This window comes from Camelus bactrianus, chromosome 16 (assembly GCF_048773025.1).
Source record: "Camelus bactrianus isolate YW-2024 breed Bactrian camel chromosome 16, ASM4877302v1, whole genome shotgun sequence".
In the NCBI taxonomy this organism is placed as follows: Eukaryota; Metazoa; Chordata; class Mammalia; order Artiodactyla; family Camelidae; genus Camelus; species Camelus bactrianus.
In genome coordinates, this window is record NC_133554.1 from 48,104,823 (window position 1) to 48,118,698 (window position 13,876).

Consider the following 13,876-nt stretch of genomic DNA (forward strand, 5'->3'; position numbering starts at 1 on the left):
TATTTTTTTTTTGAAGTCTGTCTCTAATCAAATAAGATTGAATTCTTTAGAAATAAAAGAGGATCTTGACTAAATTAACAATAAAAGTTAATTTAAGGACAATAACTGATTTTCAAAAATATAAAAGTACAGTTCATGACTAGATTTCAAGGTGGTCTTGTGGTTATTTTTATGCTGCTGCAGAAAGAGGACCACAGTGGAAAGAGAATGATGCTTATAAATCACCATCTTTTTTATCATCTGCTACTGAGCATGTCTTAGTCCAAGCGCCTGCCTACCCTCTCTGTGGTACACTGTTGATTTCATTTTTCTCCCAGTATTTACTTTTGGTCCTGCACCAATTATCTAGCTATGATGGGATTCTTCAAAAGTATCCTACATTTTGTACCTAGTGAACTCAGTGATTGTTTTATTTGGAGACCTTCTTTCTGAGGCTCCATTCTTACCTCGAAAACTTAACATTTGTGGGAGGGGAAATGTTTGGTTTTCCATTTATTAACAACAAACATCCTTTATTTCTTTTCAGTTTTTAAAAACCGTGTCCATTGTGACATTGAGATTCATATTTTTAAAATAATTTAAAAATTTTATTCTTAAAATTTTCATCTAGTAAAACTGTTTTCTTTTGGTATATACAGGTCTGTTAATTTAACACACGTGTAGTTTGTGCAGCCATCACCACAATCAGGATACAGAACAATATTATCACCCCAGAGTCCCTCATGCTGTCCTTTTATAGTTACATATCCCTGTTCCATAACTCTTCCAACCACTGACCTTTTCTCCATCCCTATAGTTTTGTTTTTTTGTGAAATCATATAAATGGTATCATACAGTATGTAAGCTTCTGAGACTGGGTTCTTTTACTGTGTCTTTGAGATTCATCTAAGTTATTGCATGTATTAAGTTTATTCCTTTTTATTACTGAGTAGTTTTCCATTGTCACTTATTAAAGGACATTTATTTCCAGTTTTTAACAAATATGAATAGAGCTGCTATAAACATTTGTGTACAGATTTTTGTATGAACATAGTTTTCATTTCTCTAGGGTAGCTATCTGTGGAGAGAGGGGATTGTTTATCTTTAACTTTATAAGAAACTATCAACCGTTTTTCCAGAGTGGCTGTACCATTTATATTTCCACTAGCAGTGTTTGAGAGTTCCAGCTATTCTACGTCACTGATATTATCAGTATTTTTAATTTAGCCATCGTCATAGTTATATAGTAATATCTAATCACAGTTTTAATTTGTATTTCTCTGATGACTAATGCCATTGAACATTTTTTCTTGTGCTTGTTGACCATCATTCTATCCTCTTTGTGGAGTGTTTGTTGAAACCTTTTGCCCAAGTTTTAATTGGGTGGTTTTCTTCTGAGCTTCGAGAATTCTTTATATATCTGGATACAAATCCTTCTTTAGATATGTGATTTGCTGTTGGTTTTTCTCTCAGTCTTTAGCTTGTCTTTTCATTCTTTTAGGTGTGTCTTTCAAAGAGCAAGCACGTTTAATTTTGAAAAAGTCCAGCTCATAATTTTTTTCTGTTTGTGGATTATACCAAGGTGAATAGATTTCTTTTTTCAAGATGGATAGGTTTTTTTTTTTCCAAGTTGGATAGATTTTAAAAGAAGTTTCTATTCTATAAAAGAGGTGAAAAGTAAATTAGTGATGGGGATGTTCTCATAAAGTTGATTTTTGTGGAAGATGAGGATGTTCTCATTTTCTGGAAAGGTGATGCTAGTTAGTATACTCCTCAGTCTTGGTAACACCTAGGGCTTTTGCTTAACCACAGGTTTGTGAGGGTTTACACACTTTTTTTTTTCCTTAGTGGTAGTCACTATCGTGGTTAAATATGTATACTTTCACAATGCAGTTGAAGGAATTAGTCTGTTCCAGAGTTAAAATTGTGATATTTTGCACTCACATTTGATGCTTTTGGGGGTGCCTGAGTTTGAGTTTCTGCTGCATTGGAACAGCATTAGAACCTTGACTGTAGACTCAGAATCAGTATCGTCAATAAAAGCATGAACTGCGTCAGACTGTTTGGATTTGAATTCTACCTTTTATTTACAGTGTAAATGAGTAACTTAACTTTTCTGTGCTTCATTTTCCGTATCTGTAAATGGGAATGATAACAATAATAGCCACCCTATCAGGTCACTGTGAGGATTCAGTCAGATGTTATGGTCATTTCAGCGGTATCTGGCGTACAGGAGGCATTCAGCAAATGTCTCTTGTTATTATTTTTATTATTATTGCTGAAATAGCTTTATGATAAAATTGTTTAAACAAATGTTTTGGAATATTTTCAAGAGACAGAATAACCAAATATCACACTAAATCACTTCTCTCCCATGCCCACCTTTTTTTCTCCTTACATTTGTTATTATTAGTCAATAACTGTGACCAGTGCTATTAATAACTATGTGCACGATGCTGTCTTACAAGACAACAGTCAGTTCACTTAGCTTTTCACATTCTGGGAGGTACTAATCAGATAGACACATATATTTCAATTAGCTTCAGCTGCTTGAAATGTCAACCTAAACCAGCTTAAGCTAGAAAGAAATTTGAGTTAGGCTCACCTAACTGCAAAGTCCAGGCACAGCTAGCTGGATTCAGGGCTCAAGTGAAGTCTTTAGGACTCAGGTCCCCCCCATGAATCAACTCTGCCTTTTCCTATATAGACTTAAGTTATAGGCACTATATGTTAAAAAAAAATGGCCACAGCATATTCAACCCCTGTAGCCTCTCAGATTTTAGATTTGGTAGAGAAGAGTGCCTGTCTTTTCCCCAGAAGCGCCAGCAAAAGCCTCATGTTGTCTCATTGGTGCTTATGGGGTCACATGTCTTACCCTCAGTCAATCCCTGTGTTAGGGGCTGTGAGGCTCGGGATTGGCCGATTCTGGTCACATGCCACTCTTGGCTCTCTGGTGGAATCAGCTCTTCAGAAACCACATTGAGAGTTGGGGAGAGGTGAATACTCAGAGGGAAATTTGGGGCTCTTATTACCAGAAAAAGAAATGGATACTGGGTGGCCAAAAAAACTAATGTGATATTAGTTTCTTTTTGCAAGTCAGCAACAGATCACAGGACTTAAAGGATTTGGATTAGAATCTTGGTTTCTGATTCCAGCTTTTCTGCCTGTGAAGTTACATCCTCCCAAGTTTTTTCCCCACAGGGGTAGGAGTTTGCAGAAAGTAATAGTATTTTATATTCTTTTGGTGAGAGTTGGATAATTTTTAACAGGAAGAGAAAGAATCAAGGCAGTAGGGGAGGACCTCACAGTGGGTGGATGGAGTGCTTCTTCCTGCACTGGTGTGACTCACATGACGCAGCTCCAGTCTCTGGGCCTCTTTTTCCCTATGGGAGAGGCCCTTACAAGACCCAGCTTGGTCTGTGTCTGCCCTTGGATCAGGCTGTTGTGGCCACATGGCAGGATCATATGCTATAGATATGGGTGTATCTGTATAACCCAGACAAGAGTGTCAGCTGCATAGTGAGGTGTATCTGGGAGCTGGCCTCGTAAAGACATAGTTCTAGATCTCTCACTGTTTTCTGTAGTCCATTTTAGCATGGCTTGAGACATTGTCTCACTTTGACTTTGACTGGCAGTTTTTATTTTATGTTTGAGAAGGCGTTTTAAGTTCTTCTGGAGTATATGTAGCAAGGGCATGCTGTTTTCTGAAAAACCAGGGAAAACAATTGAACAGAGGCCTTGTATGGAGATCCACACTACAGCGAAGTACCCCTAACGATTCAGGTAGGCCTCAGTTCGAAACAGATTATCAGGACCTGATTAATTAAGAAAGGTAATTGTGGTAGAAATCTTCATATCCACTTCTGAAGTAGGCACCTGAGCCTGCGTATCAGACGTTAATTCTTTAAGTTAAGTCATCTCCCCCTATAGCTCCTGAAGTTAATAGTTCTGTCCTTAACTTCTGTTGTATGTTAATGTTACTGAGATCTCCCTGGCTACTATGTCTGGTGACTAATGTTGACAGTAGTCTTTGTGCTCTCCCCTCAGAGCCAGTTTTTAGCTCGTCTTTGTCAGTGACATACAAATGCACTTATCTCTCTAATGGCTGTTGGAGATCATAATCATTATTATGATTGCATAATCATAATCATTATTTTACTGAGATGGAGAAAATAGGTGAAAATAATTCCTCTGTCAAGTAGGTAAAGTACATAGTTACATAGAATGATATTTTATTTTCTATAAATACTGTATTGTATGTTGAAATCAGTAAAGTGATTTCCACTTTATATAAATTGAAAATATAGAATTCTTGGGAGATAGCGATAGAGAATAGTGCTATTCTAGGGAAATACCACTTATTGAGCACTGACTGTGTGCGAGCATTCTTTTAAGCACTTTACACGTATTATTTCATTACTCCTTACAATAAATAACACTAGGAGGTAGGTATTAATTGTCTTCTTGCCATTTTAGTGGAGAGCAAGTTGAGATACTCTGGGTTAAGTCATTTGCCCCAGCCCACACGGCTAGCTGGTGAGTGATAGGGCTGGTGAGTTTTGAACTAAGTCCTCTGGCTCCGAGCCTGTGCTCTCGATCACTGCTGTGTTCTCTCCCTGGTAAAGATTTACTGGTGTATTGTTAGTTTTTCTTTTCACTTTACTTCTTTTTGTAATAGTTTCTAGATGTGGGCTGGGAGCTTTATAGGGAGGATTTGGGCCTTTGGAATCCATGAATTTATCCATCTACTGTTGCTGTTATCTGTCAAACAAACTGTATATGCTTGTTTATATCAGTAGTTCTCAACCGGGAATGATTTTACTCCCCAGGGGAAATTTGCTAGTGTCTGGAGACAGACATTTTCAGTTGTCATAAGTCAGGAGATAAGCTACTGGCACCTAGTGGGTAGAGGCCTGAGATGTTGCTAAATATCTTACGATGCACAGAACAGCCCCTCTGCAACAAAGAATTATTCAGCCCAATATGTCAGTAGCATCAAATCTGGCCTATATAATAAGTTACTGATTATCTTATAAAGCCATTCTTATATCTAGTGGCGAAGTCACCATAGTAATATAGAAATCATTATTTTTGATTTTTGTTTGATGATTGATTTTCCCAAATTAATGCATGTTTGTATAAGGGGCATAAATACCAACCGTAACTTAAATATTTATGTTCCCTTAAACCAAACTGGGAATTCTAGCCCACTGAGGGAGAGCTGAGGGAGTTAAAGGGAGGCCATGTGAAGGCTGAGGATACAGTTCTCTAAATACTTGTTGAATTAATCTTGTGAATAACACAATTAGATTTCATTTTTTATGTTGTGTTAATTTGTTAAATGTGTGAACATATAAAATATCCTATAATTTAAAAAACCATGTTTTGGTATTTTTTTAATTAAAAATTTTGAACAGAGAAAAGTAGAGAATATTACACATTGCATTCCATGTATGTACCATACATATTTAACAAATGCTAACAAATTCTGAAGCCCATTTTGAACTCTTCCTCATCCCATTCCTTAGGGGTTTCAACATTTTTTTTAAACATTTTTTTATTGATTTATAATCATTTTACAATGTTGTGTCAGATTCCAGTGTTCAGCACAATTTTTCAGTCATTCATGGACATATACACACTCATTGTCACATTTTTTTCTCTGTGAGTTATCATAACAGTTTGTGTATATTTCCCTGTGCTATACAGTGTAGTCTTGTTTATCTATTCTACAATTTTGAAATCCCAGTCTATCCCTTCCCACCCTCCACCCCCAACAACATTTTTTTGATATACCAGGCATCTCAAAAGTAAAAGGGGCTTGGACCTCTTCTGATGTCTGTCGTCAGCCCTCACTCACTGCTGCTGCCTTTTGGCTGCCCATCAACAATTTCTCCCCTCAGCTTTCACTGCAGTATGTAAGTGGCAGAGGGCGGAGCCAGGCTGTCTTTATCCAAGCTAGAGAGGCCAGGCAGAGTGGATGTGTAGGCTGGAGAGAGGCGGGAGGACAAATAAGTACAGGTTTCCCCCACTGTCTGAAAGTAAGAGCCTTCCTGCAAAACCTTTCCTAAGCTGAAATGGTGTAAAGTGAAGAAGCGGTGACCATAGGACACTTCTTGCTAATGGTTGCATAAAGTAAATCGAAATAAAGCATCGATGCTCGTGGACATGGTTCAAAGCTATGGTGGCTTGATGCTGAGATGCTGAGTGTGGTTCCTGGGGAAGGAGCTTGGTGGTGCCACTCTGGCTGCTCGGAATGTGAGTTGCCTCTGTAAGGGCTGCTGCAAAACACGCTGAACGGTATTTTCGCCCTTCCCCCTTTTTTGTAAAAGGGAAAATTCTCTTTGGCTTTCTTTTGGTTAGGAAAACAGGTACTAAGTAGGTCCTTTGTAAAAGCGAAGTCGTGTAAATCAAACTTTGGAAAAGCAGAGGAGACCTGTCCCTTGGGGCCAGTAGGTAAGGTGGAAGGTGGGGAAGAACAGGAGAGGGAGTGAGGTGGGAGCAGGTGAGAAAAGCGGTCTCCGTGCTTGATGGAGCTGGGGACAGGAGGCCGCCAAGTGTGATCTTCCAATGTTGTGACTGTCAGGTCAAAGGATTTTAGGTCTTCTCTGCCCAGGTTTTCTCCTCCCTCTCTGTGAGTGAGAGAGCTCAGAGAGGCTGTGCTTGAGTTCTCAGTATCCCTTACTTGGACTGTTCAGTGGTCTCTTATGAATGGCAGTGCCTGCTTCTCACCAGTTCTTCACAGGGCTTCTATATGATGGTCCTTTACTTTAAAACTTTCCATCGTGCTCCATTGCCTATGGAATAAAGCCCTCACTCCTTGTGGCATTTGAGGTCATTCATAGCTCCCTTCTGTCTGACACAGCTGGAGTTTGTTGCATGCTTTCTCTCCTTGGTGATTTCTCGTGCAACTCTTCTCTCTGAAGCACTCCCGTGTGCCCTCCCTATCATCCCTGCACAGTGAACTGGTGTTCATCTTTCAAGGCCAGCTCATGCCTTTTGGCAGATGGAATGTCTTCCTTGTAATTGTTCACTTGTGCTCTGCCTCTCTTGCTAGAATCTGAGTTTCTTGAAAGCAGCGATTACGTGCTCCATCTTTGAGCTCAGTGCTGCTAGCACAGGGCCTGGACTCAGGAAACGTTTGCTGAGTTGAATTCATAGGCAGTTCAAACTTGAGTTTTAGCCAGTTTTTTTATATTGATGGGAAAATTCCTATACGGTACAGACTTTGATTCTCTGCAGTCTGAGTTACAGAATTATAAGACTGAAAATAGGAGGTTTGGGTATGAAACATTCCTACACCTTCTGGTTAAAAAAAAAGAAAGAGAAGCCTCCCTGGTTTGTTACACTTTGCACTATTCAGAGTCATGTTTCATTTATAAATTTGCCTCATTTATAAATTTGATGTATTGTAGGAATGATCCTGACTTATGGTTGACATTTTGCTTGGATCTTCATTGAAACTGCATGAGAAGTATAGATTTTGTAGCATCAGTAGCTGCCGCTTAGCTGTGACCTTGATCCAAAGGCTGGTTGAGAGTAACTATTCAGATAGATAATTAAGCCAACTGAGATAGGGATGGGGCTAGAATTTATAATTAATAAGGTTTTAAACTTACTACTTGTTCTTTCTTCCTGTCTTTAGGATTTTTGTCCCTGAGTCATGGAAGACAGAAGAGCTGAGAAGGCATGTGAACAAGCGTGTGAATCACTCAAGAGGCAGGACTATGAAATGGCCCTCAAGCACGGCACAGAGGCCCTCCTTTCTCTTGGCCAGTACTCCATGGCCGACTTCACAGGGCCATGTCCACTAGAGATAGAAAGCATCAAAATCGAGAGTCTTCTTTACAGAATTGCCTCATTTTTGCAACTGGTGAGTAAACACTGTCAATAAATGAATGCTGAATCACGTAAAGTGACCCTTCTCATTGAGTGGGGACTTTTGTTGGTCACTCCCCCTACAGATCACCAAATCCTGGGTTGAAGAGATGAGTGAAGTGGCTGGTGATTGCTGAATATCTTTGATGGCAAGCAACTGTGTTTTTAAGCCTTGAAAGTTTTACTGTTGCATAGCATTTTGGATTATTCACTCATTCAACAGATATTTATTGAGTGCACTGTGTGGTGGATGCTGGTCTAGGTATTTGGTACACGTTGGTGAAAAAGAAAGAGAAAGAGAAAGAGCCCTCCTTCATAGTACTTTTTCTAGTAGAGGGACAGGCAATAAACAGTAGGCATTGTAAACACTTTAGATTCACACAAAGTTCCACAAAGTCAGCACAAAGTTCCTGAGGCAGAAGCATGCCTGCCATGTTTGAGGAAGAGCTAGGAGGCCATTGTGCTGGAGTAAAGTACACAAGGGCGGAGGGTGACAAGGTAGATCCTGTGGGGCCTCCAGGTCACTGTAAGGACTGGTTTCTGTTCTGCTTGAGGTGGGGAGCTATTGTGGGATTTTGAGCAGAGGAGTGGCATGATCTGACTTAACAGGAATTGTCTGGCCTTTGTGTTGAGAATAGACTGTAAGGATAAAGGGATAAGAATAGATACAGGGAGACTAGTTTGGAAGCTTTTGGAATAATCTGGGCCAGAGACGAAGTGGCTTAGACCAACATGGTAGCAGCGCGGATGGTGAGAAGTGGTTTGGTTCTGGTTATAATTTGAAGGTATAACTAAGGATTTCCTAACGTATTGAAGGCAAGGAGTGAGAGATACGGAGCAGTCACAGTTTACTTACTCTGACTTTTTTTTTTTTTTGTCTGAGCAATTGGAAAAATGGAGTTTCTTTCCACTGAGGTGAGAGGGCATAGATGGGGAACAGGTTTTATGGGGAAGAGTTCATTTTAGACATACTGAGTTTGAGATGTCACGTAGATACCCAGCTGGAGATGTTGAGTAAGCAGTTGCAGATGCGGGTATGAAGTTTGGGGGAGAGGTCTGGGCTAAAGATGCTAACTAAAGAGTCTGTGGCCTTTAGATGATACATAAAATCTTACACTTGGGTCAGGCCACCAGGGGAAGGAGTGTAGATAGAGAGGAGGAGTGGACTGAGGACTTATTCTTGTGGAACTTGTGTTAAGAGGTTGAGGAGAAGCAGCAAAGCAGCCTGAAGAGCAACCCATGAGGTTACGGAAAACTAAGACAGTAAGGTGTCCTGGGAGCCAGGGGAAGAGGGTCTGCAAATTAGGGAATGTTCAACAATGTCAATGGCTGTGAATAGAGTCCTGGGAATTCAGAGTTGACTGAGAAATGACAGTGTGTCTAAATGGGTACATGTAAACGTATCTAAGTGGATACAAAGGAGATCATTGGTGAGCTCCGTGAGAGCGGCTTCCATGCAGAGGCGGGTGAAAGCCTGATAAAAGAGAGTTTAAGAGAGAATCAAGGAGGGGAGGATATAGCTCAGAGTGTGTGCCTAGCATGCATGAGGTCCTGGGTTCAATCCCCAGTACCTCCATTAAAAATAAATAAATTAAATAAATAAATAAATAAATAAGTAAGTAAGTAAGTAAGTAAGTAAGTAAGTAAACCTAATTACCTCCCCCGCCAAAAATAAATAAGTAAATAAAAAAGAGGATCAGAGGGAAGGAATTTAAATACATAATAGAGACAATTCTTGAGCCGTTTTGCCCCGAAGAGGCATAAAAAACTGAATGGTAGTTGGTGGGAGAAGTGAAGTCAAGAGAAAGATTCTTTTTAAATGAGAAATAAGAGCCTGTTTGTTTAGAGGACTGAACCAACAGAAAACAAAAAACTAACGAGAAATAGAAGGGCCTTGCTGGAGCAATGTTCTTGAGTAGGCCATGGAGCAGATCTGCACGGGCGGTGGGAGGGGCCGTAGACAGGACCAGGGTGGTTCACCTGGTAACAGGGGGAAGGCAGAGAGTGTGCTGGGAAGCGGGTGGAAGGGGTGGTGACAGTCTCTGGGAATTCTCTTCTCAGCGCTTCAAGTTGACTCAGTAAAGTCATTAGCTGAGAGTGAGGATGGGGGAAGAGATTCTGGTGACTTGAGGTTGGAGAAGGTGAGAAGGAGTGTAAGTGGCCCAGGGAAGCGCACTGTCATGTCTAGTAGAGTACATCCTCAACCAGCTTTGCTCTGTGAATATTAACTTTGCAACATTCACGATTAAACTTTGAAACAAAGCTGAGCTTTCTGATAAAATCTGTTTTTAAGCAGCCCTTGAACTGCTTAATTTTATCTCATATCTTTTATTTTGCAGAAAAACTACGGGCAAGCCGATGAAGATTGTAGACATGGTATGTTTAAAAGCAGGATTCTTTTCTGCTTTGCAGATTTTGAATTATTTAATCAAGCAATATTTAAGATTTGATTTTTTCATGTACTAATTTCAAAAGTGATTATAATATTTAAAAAACCTACGTTAACGGTGGTGACTAGTGACTAATTTGGATGACGACTTTCCTGCTACGATGGGTGTACACGTGAACACTGTTCCTAGTCATAAGTGTTAACGTTGCTGTCACTCCCTTGGGACATTGATAATGCCCTTTAAAGGTCTGTGTATAGGATTTTCAGTCAATAAAGAGCCATATTTTAAGAACTGTAACACACATTGATTCAAATGTTAAGCTTGGATAAATTGAAAAGCTGGGCTTCTGCCTCCTAAAATGTTTTGCTCCTTCAGTAGAGGATTCCCCTTAGAGAGGAGAGTGATTAGAATGCTCTTTAGTGCTTTTTCCTGTTTTCTTTCGGGCAGGGAATTGATTAGTAAGATTCTTGCTCTTTGCATACTCATAGAGTAGGAATCCTTTTCTTGGTGATTGCTGCCAGTTCACTAGAGTGAATCAGGGAGTGAGTGGGAGAAGGGTTCAGTGTACATTCTCACACACTTTGCTGGGATTTTTGCACAGCTCAGTGATTTGGATAATACAGTTTTCAGTTATCCAAATTGGGGGGGGGTGTTGAGGTGTTTAACATAAATTTTTTCCCTATTTACTCCTTTGTGTCAGAACTTTTAAAAGTATAAGCTGTTTTTGTTGTAAACCTTACAAAACAATCTTACCAATTCCTGTGGCATATTGAACATAATTTAACCACTCATTAAAGATTCTGCGACCTCTTTGTGAACATTGTTTCGTAGAATTGTATACTTTGGGAGTTAATTGGCAATTGAGAGAGTTCTAGTACAGTCTTCCATTAAAAAAACTTTACATCTATGGATAATTAAAAATTACCAACAAGCAAGATAATGATAAATCAGATAAAATAGAGGAATCTGAAGAAGGGAATCATTTCCCTTTCCTCCCCATCTGAAGAAATCATGTTATTAGCTTGCTGTATCTTCTTTACCTTTCTCCACAGTGATAAACACAAATGCTACTAATACATAGATAAGGTTTTTCCTTTAAAAATTAAAAAAGAGTCATATGATCATCACAAAGCAGTTTGCTTTCTTCTGTACCAATAGATCATGGATATCTTTCTAAGTTAACAATACATCAGCCCCAATTCCTGCTTAATATTACATATTAAATATGTGCCATAATGTATTCAACTATTCTCATGTTGATGGACATTTAGGTGGTTCGAGTTTTCTAGTTTGTCATAGTCCATCCTATAATAAACATATATGCTTTCTTACCGTTGCCTTTATTTCTGTAGGTCCTTAGTCTTAAAAGTTGGTTGTCTAGGCTTATTTTAATAGACATCATTAGATTAGTTTCAAATGCACACAGCCATCAGCAGGTGAGAATGCCCAGTCCCTGTGATCTCACTAACACTGAAGCCTCTCAGTCTTGCCATTTTGACAATCTCATGTGTGAGAAATAGCCTCTCTTTCTTTAATTTTCACTTGCTTGAGTATTAGTGAGGTTGATACTTCTCATTTGGGGACATACAAAGTCCCAGAAGATTAAATGAAAAGTCACAGAATAAATACTATTGGTGAAGGAGCATATGGAAAAATGTTGCATTTTTCTGGTAATTGTTTTACTTACTATTTTAAAGTTAGATACTATTTTACAAGCACTAAATTACCAAAATAAAAATTTAACCAGGAAACCTTGGAGGTGAAGGATAAGTCTGTTACCTGAATTGTGATCATAGTAATACAAGTGTATGTGTATGTCCAAACTCACCAAATTGTATACATTAATGATATGCAGGTTTGGTATACCGATTATACCTCTGTAATGTGGGGAAAAAGTTTAACCAGTGTCTGAGATCAGGTTATAGTGAAGTGACTGTATGCTTGTGGTATTGGTGGAGTATGAAGCGGAATACAGCTTGGTAGTATGTTCATACGTCTGACCCACTAATCCCATTTCTGGGATACTGTCCCAAGTAAATATTCCAAAAGAAGGGAAAAATTGTTTGTGGAATGGTGTTCATTGCAGTGCTGTGTGGAAGAGCGGAAAATTGGTTAGCTTGCAGTAAGGTTCATTGATTACATTCTGTGCATTCCTTGTTATCATTTATGTGACAAGTAAGAACGTGGAAGTGCTTACTTAAATGTGTATAAAGTTGTTCATTTGAAGTCAACATTTGGGAATATTGCCCAAGTTTACCTGTATATATTTGCTAGTTGTAGAGTTCTACTTTTATGTGTAGTTTTTTTCATTTTCACCTTTTTGTAACTTTTCTTTTTTAAGTTGAAGTATAGTTGATTTACAATATTACATTTGTTTTAGGTGCACAGCAAGGTTATTTTTATATAAGATAAAATACCATGTTTAGACAATCAGTTAGTGATAAAAAGCAGGATGAGAATCTCAATCTGTGTTAATTATTACACTGCTTTGTAAACTGGATAGCCTGAGCAGCTCCTTCCTTACTGGCCCCAGACTTATGTTTGCATTTTATGTACTACAGCATTGTGTTAGTGTCTGTTCCCTTACTGTCAGGCTGTCACTTCGCATTCCTTGCAGCTCTCAACATGCCTCATTGCAGCTTCCCTCCCCCTCTTCTCCACTTGCTGCGTCTGACCTTCTGGTTTCACTTTCTCAGTCAGGGATAGGAAATCAGACAGGCAGTCTTTGTCATGGAGTTAAAAAACATTAAAAAAAAGTTTTTTTATTATGAAAAATTTAAAACATACAGGGAAGTAGGGGAAATAGTATAATAAACATTCATATTCTTGAAACTTGGATTATAACCTTTTGCCATATTTACTTCATTAATTTTTCCTGAACTATTTAAAAACAATTATAGACATCATGATATTTATTCCTAAATACTTCAGTATGCATCTCTAAAAAATAAGGTCATAACTGTATAACCCTAATATTATTATTAACCTCATAAAATTGACCATAATTCCCAAGTGTTATCTAAAACCCAATCCATGATCAGATTTACCTGGTTGTCCCCAAAATGTTTTTTTAATGGCTGATTTGTCTAAACCAGAAAGTAATCAGAGTCATAAAATTTAAAAGTTGGAATTCTACTTAAATAAGGAATAGATTAAGTGAGGACTCAAGGGCATCTGGAAAATAAACTACACAGGCTTTAAGTTCATGGAGTTTGGTGTCGTGTTCTGGATAATGAGGGTTGCCAAGCCAGTGACCACTGGGTAAGTGAGGTGGTGAAGTCTGTTTTCATTATTTGAACTTAGGTTGTGTTTGGCACAACAGGAAAACTTTCCTAAATAAAGATTCTTTTTCTATCTTTGACGTATTCATCATATAGGAAACTCACATTTTTTACACTGACAAAATGGAATGGGGTAACTGGAGAAAGTGAAATCAAAAGATAGTCTTAACTAAAAGAGTATTATGCTACATGTAAAATATAGGTCAAATTCAATCATTATATACATCAAAAAATATTTTTCATAAGGCTGCAAGATTTTTAAACCCTAGCTGAGAGTGTCATTAATTTAAGAAAGTAATACAAACGAAAGAGTTTGGGGCATCTACTGACATTTATTATGATACTTGC

The 13,876-nt window shown here is 38.6% G+C and overlaps 1 protein-coding gene across 6 annotated transcripts in view; it reads left to right on the forward strand.

The window, feature by feature from the left end:
• HELZ (helicase with zinc finger) overlaps positions 1–13,876 on the forward strand; it is a 141,722-nt gene that overhangs the window by 15,207 nt on the left and 112,639 nt on the right. For all 6 annotated transcript variants that reach the window (XM_074343502.1, XM_074343507.1, XM_074343503.1 and 3 more), the window contains 2 exons: positions 7,625–7,852; positions 10,197–10,233. In XM_074343502.1, coding sequence (XP_074199603.1) covers positions 7,643–7,852; positions 10,197–10,233 — 247 coding nt within the window. In that variant the 5' untranslated portion in view covers positions 7,625–7,642. The remainder of the gene's footprint in view (positions 1–7,624; positions 7,853–10,196; positions 10,234–13,876) is intronic.